This window comes from Penaeus monodon, chromosome 12, assembly GCF_015228065.2.
Source record: "Penaeus monodon isolate SGIC_2016 chromosome 12, NSTDA_Pmon_1, whole genome shotgun sequence".
Taxonomy (NCBI): Eukaryota; Metazoa; Arthropoda; class Malacostraca; order Decapoda; family Penaeidae; genus Penaeus; species Penaeus monodon.
The window spans coordinates 21,292,549-21,297,548 of record NC_051397.1 but is presented as its reverse complement, the minus strand read 5'-3'; the positions used below and the strand labels follow the sequence as shown (position 1 = coordinate 21,297,548).

General features: G+C 44.6%; 1 protein-coding gene across 1 annotated transcript in view; it reads left to right on the top strand.

Annotated features, from left to right (window-relative positions):
- The window catches only part of LOC119579654, a 7,709-nt gene that overhangs the window by 2,338 nt on the left and 371 nt on the right, over positions 1-5,000 (top strand). The window contains exon 2 of the mRNA XM_037927566.1: positions 4,875-4,998. Coding sequence (XP_037783494.1) covers positions 4,875-4,998 — 124 coding nt within the window. The remainder of the gene's footprint in view (positions 1-4,874; positions 4,999-5,000) is intronic.

Here is a 5,000-nt window from a genome sequence, read left to right as displayed (position 1 = left end):
GTATGTGTCTTGCCACTAAATCCCGACAATAGGAGAGTCAGGATGGTGGTACTTGGCTTCTCATTTTTGTATGATGTGGATCTGATCATGTCACAACCACAGGTCGTGGAGGCTTCCTGAATCTCGAAAGGGAAGAGCCCAACCAGGCAAGTCCTGGTGATCCTGAAAGGATCCCCAATCACTACCCTTGATGTGGGTAACTGGGGTATCTTCAGCCTAAGAACCTATGTTCCTGAGCCACTTCAGTGCTTTAAGTGCCAAAGATACGGTCAACACCAGGCTAGCTGCAAGGCCAAGCCTAAATGTGGGGTTTGTAGCAAGGAACACAACACCAAGGTGTGCCTTAAGACACACAAAGAAGGCCAAAGGGACACAAGAGCCAAATGTCCCACCTGTGCCAAGGGGCATCATGGCTGGAGCCTGGCTTGCTCTGCCAGGAAAGAGGCGGCTCTCAGGCGACAAGAGTTTGCTAAAAAGCGACCAGACTTTGTTCCTACTCCCCCAAGCACTCCTGCCTGGGGACAGAACAAAAGAGAAAAGACTTCCCAACCTCCTAAAAGGAAGGAAGCTCCTCCACAGCCGACACGGATATCTCCATTAAAAAGGAGTGTCCAACCATTTCAAATGTGCACACAAAAGAACCACAGGAATAAAGGTTCAAAGAGCACGGCAAAAGCCTTCCCAAGATACGATAATCTCTTATGTGATGAGGAAGATATGAATCTGCTGTTGACTGCTGTAGTCACTGCAGTAGCAACAACTTTGGGGAGGTTGAGTGAGGAGGCAAAGAAGACAGTCACAGTCGCCATGATGGCAATGGCCCAGACTGTTTCAGTCCTGAAAGGGAGGAAGCTGAACAGAGCCAAAGCAGCCCCACCCTCAACCTAGGACGAGACTCCCCACTCTAACCCAGGCCACCCAGGTAAAATCAGACAAAGCCTAAAGTGTGAAAAGCTAAACTCATAAAAGTCAAAGCTACCAAAGGCTCTCCACCTCCCAGTGGACCCATGGAGTTGTCGGATTCCAATATAACAAAATCTGAATCTGAATACAAAGACGTCTCTGATGTAACTATCACCAAGTAACATCATGACACACAATCTAAGTGTACTACAGTGGAACATCTATGGCTTTAATACAAAGAATACCATCCTCCACACAATAGTGCGATCAAGGAATATCAATAGAGTGGACTCTTCGCTCCTCAGGGTATCATTTCTTCATGCTGCCAAGCACAGCTGGCAAAAGAGGCTTGATCATCCTGGTCAGAGCAACAATCCCTTGCGTCGCGGTAGCCGATGCACCGCATTGTGGAGACGATGTTGAATCTCTTGCCATTGAGATTCACTTCGCTGGGGCCCCCCTCAAGCTGTACAATGTGTACAGTAAGCCAAGCTGTAGCAGCTTAGACATCAGCCAGGTCTGTGCTACTGCAGCACAAGACAGAGTGATCATAGGGGGAGACTTCAGTGCACACCACCCCATCCTGGCTCCCTGCAGGGCATCAGATGCAGCAGGCCATCACATAGCCAACGTGCTGGAGACTTTCCCTGAGATCGCTCTTCTCAACAGCCAAGAGCCAAAGGAGGGGTCCTAGATCTCACCCTGGCCACTGTGGCTCTGGGCAGAGAGAATTAGATGGTGTGTCGATGAGACTGCCACAAGTGACCATTATGCCACCGTTACTACCCTCATGGATACTGGACCAGCCCAAATGCCATAAGCAAATTCAAATTGGAAAACAGACGAGGCCAACTGGCAAACCTTTCACAATGCCTTGGCCCACTGTCTTAGAAGCAGTGAATCTCCGCAGAGTGAAAACGTGGAAGTGCTTGAAGCCAGACTTATCAGTGCCATAAAATAAGCAGCCTCACAGACTTGTACCTGAAACTCGGCCATGGTCCAGGAGTTATGGTACTTTAATGACAAAATTAAGGAAGTCAACCACAGAGTGAATATGTGTAGAAAACATTTGTGAAGGCAAAGATCCCCTGTCAACCTAACCCTCATAAGGGAAGCAGTCAGGGATACCAAGGAAACTGCCATAAGAGTCAGGCAGGAAAAGTGGCTGGAACAAACTGGTGCCAAGTTCTCTGCAAGAACAAGTAGCAGCAGTCTGACAGCTGAACTGAGGGCAAACCAACAACTACAACCAGGCAGACTTGCTCATATCAGAGAAAGGGCAGCCAAACCCAATAATGCAAATGTTATCATCTCTCTGAGGGAACTGAGAAAAACCTACGAAAACAGTTCTTGCACAGCCCCAATGGGATCTTGTACCCCATCATTTCCCACTTAGGACTAGCAGGTGAGCTTACATCCTGCAACTCATCAACAAGTCCTGGGAAACTTCCACTGTACTCCAGAGAGAGATAGCTCCTGTCCTAAAACCAAAAGAGCCCTATGTCTCTCCTCAGCTGTCTGGGCAAGACGGCCGAGAGAATGGTACTAAACCGACAAAAATGGGACCCCCACATGAACACCTCCATGGGTTCACAAGGGGCATGAGCACAGCACACAGCATAGCCATGCTCTTAAGCACAATCAGCACTATCACTTCTGTGGTATATTCCTAGACCTGGAGAAGGCTTTTGAAATAGCCAATCCTCTTGCTATTCAGGAGACCCTGATTCAGAAGGGAATCAGAGGAAAGGTGAGTTATTTCAGGAACAAAACAGCCAAAGTCAGATTTCAGGATCACCTATCACAGCACATGCCACTAAAAAATGGAACACCATAGGGTGGGGTCCTCAGTCTATGTCCTGCATTTTCAACATACACCTTCTAGTAGGATGCAAGATCATCTCCAATGCAGACGATCTCGCAATCATCTCCGCTGGAGCACACTGCCTAAGTAAAGCCCAGCGCTGTCTGGATCTTGTATCTGAGGAGTGTTGTAGGACAGGATCAAAGATCTCTGCAGCCAAATCCAAAGCCATGGCTCTGAGACAAAATGTTCAAGGCACAAGTCTGAGAATCTAGGGAATGGACTTAGAATGTGTCCAGGTCTTCCAATACCTTGGGGTAATGATTGACTGGACCCTCTCCTTTAAAAAGGAGGTCCTGTACTTGGTTGACCAAACCAAAGTAAGATTGTCTGTCGTGAGAGCAATTACTGGTAGACTCATAGGAGCATTCTATGTACATGCCATCCGTCCCATTGTGGACTATCTATCGGTCTCCCTGATTGCCGCAAATCCAAAATTAAGAGTAAAATTGGAGACAGGTCCAAAATGAAGCTGCCAGGATCATTCTGGGTGTCCCAAGGTGGACGAAGGCCCTCAACCTCCTCATGAAGGCATACCTTCTCCCCCTGGAATCACGAATTGATCTAATGGCAGCTCAGTTCCTTTCAAAGGTCATCTAGACACCAAGGAACACAAACATGAGCCAGACGGTGAGCCAAACGCCACGTTGGTACATTACTTACAGAATTGTGAGCACACATAATTTCTGAGACAAGGTCCGCCCTCAACAGCTGCCACCACGGTAAGCATAGAGTGCCAGAAAATAAAATGAGACAGCCATAAATAGCTGACACGGGCCGGGTCATATGTATGAAGGCCCGGGCGAAGCCAGAACTTCGCAAATCTCTAACGAACGAACGATTCAAACGCTTCCTCATCATTAATCATCTTGTCATTGGCATCCTCAATATCACTTTCAACATTTTGATCGATACTGTCAGGAGCAAGTGCTACAACGTTTCCATCTCGGGAACTGTCCTCTTCAATGTGTGTGTGTGTGTGTGTCTGTGTGTGTGTGAAAGTAGGTGTATGTGAAATATATCTTCGGTAATATTTTTTAAACAAAATCTTGGTGTTCCCTTGTGGGAACTATCTAATTTCATGTCCTCTCTATACTTTATTTTGATTACATTTCTGTTATTATTGATACCACTCTCTTCACTTTGGTCAAACATGAGCTGTTAATCAGAAAAAAATTCAATGTAGTAAATGAGTTACCATTTTGGTGCTCTCTAAATTCTAGTTATTACAATGTTCAAAAATGGCAAAAAAAATTCGAAGCGTGCAATGCCAAGTGCAAAGACCAAGATCTTGAGTAACTGAATGCTGTCAGATCTTGTCCCTATGATGTATCCGAGGATGTTAACAGTTTTGAAAATAGTAAAAAAAAATAGTAAAAATCTCAAAAGTATGTTCCCACATGGGAACGCTGGGAGGATAAAGGTCAAGTTACCAACTCCCTAATCTTAAGGAGGACATGTACCTTTCCCTATGCTTTCGGCAAACAATGTAAGTAGTATGTAACAGTATTTTCTGGTGTCAATAAATATTAGATTGACAGAATGCCATGAAATGATATCACTTTTATATCTAAACAGAATGAAGCAACATATGTGTAAATTATCGTAATTTTCAGAAGTAATTTTTCCAAATGTATTGTTTTAACAGGGTTTTATAAAAGCAAAAGTAACTCGATAATTAAAAGTGAAAATATATGTAGTTCACGTTATATGTAGTAAAGCCAAAGTAAGTTTTCGAAGAATTAAGTAGATGCTCCGTTTTATGACTGCTCCAGAATGTAAATGAGTAACCATACACAAATTCCAGAACTTGAATGTTCTGGTGTGTACCACATCACTGTGCAGTAGCAGATACATATTTATATTTAAAAAAATCTAAAGTACAAACTGGACGGTTATACGAATTATTTGACTCTGCAGATTCGGCATCACCATACGAAGAAAGGCCAAAAACTAAGACGGAAGTTACTCTTTAAAAGGCTAAACGTTTAGACAGGCAACTTACTTTTTTTTTCCATGCTTATGTTAGTTAATTCCATTAGTGAAGCACTGGATATCGCTTATTTACATATTTATGTATATATATATATGTTTATTTCTTTACTAGCAACATCATTGGGTCAAGATATCAGCCGCCGCCTCATTTCCCTGCCAGTCGGCCGCCTCAGAGCAGCCAGGCGGCGGAGCAAGCCAAGGGCGGCAGCGAGTGGGTGCACGTGATTGACTCCGATGA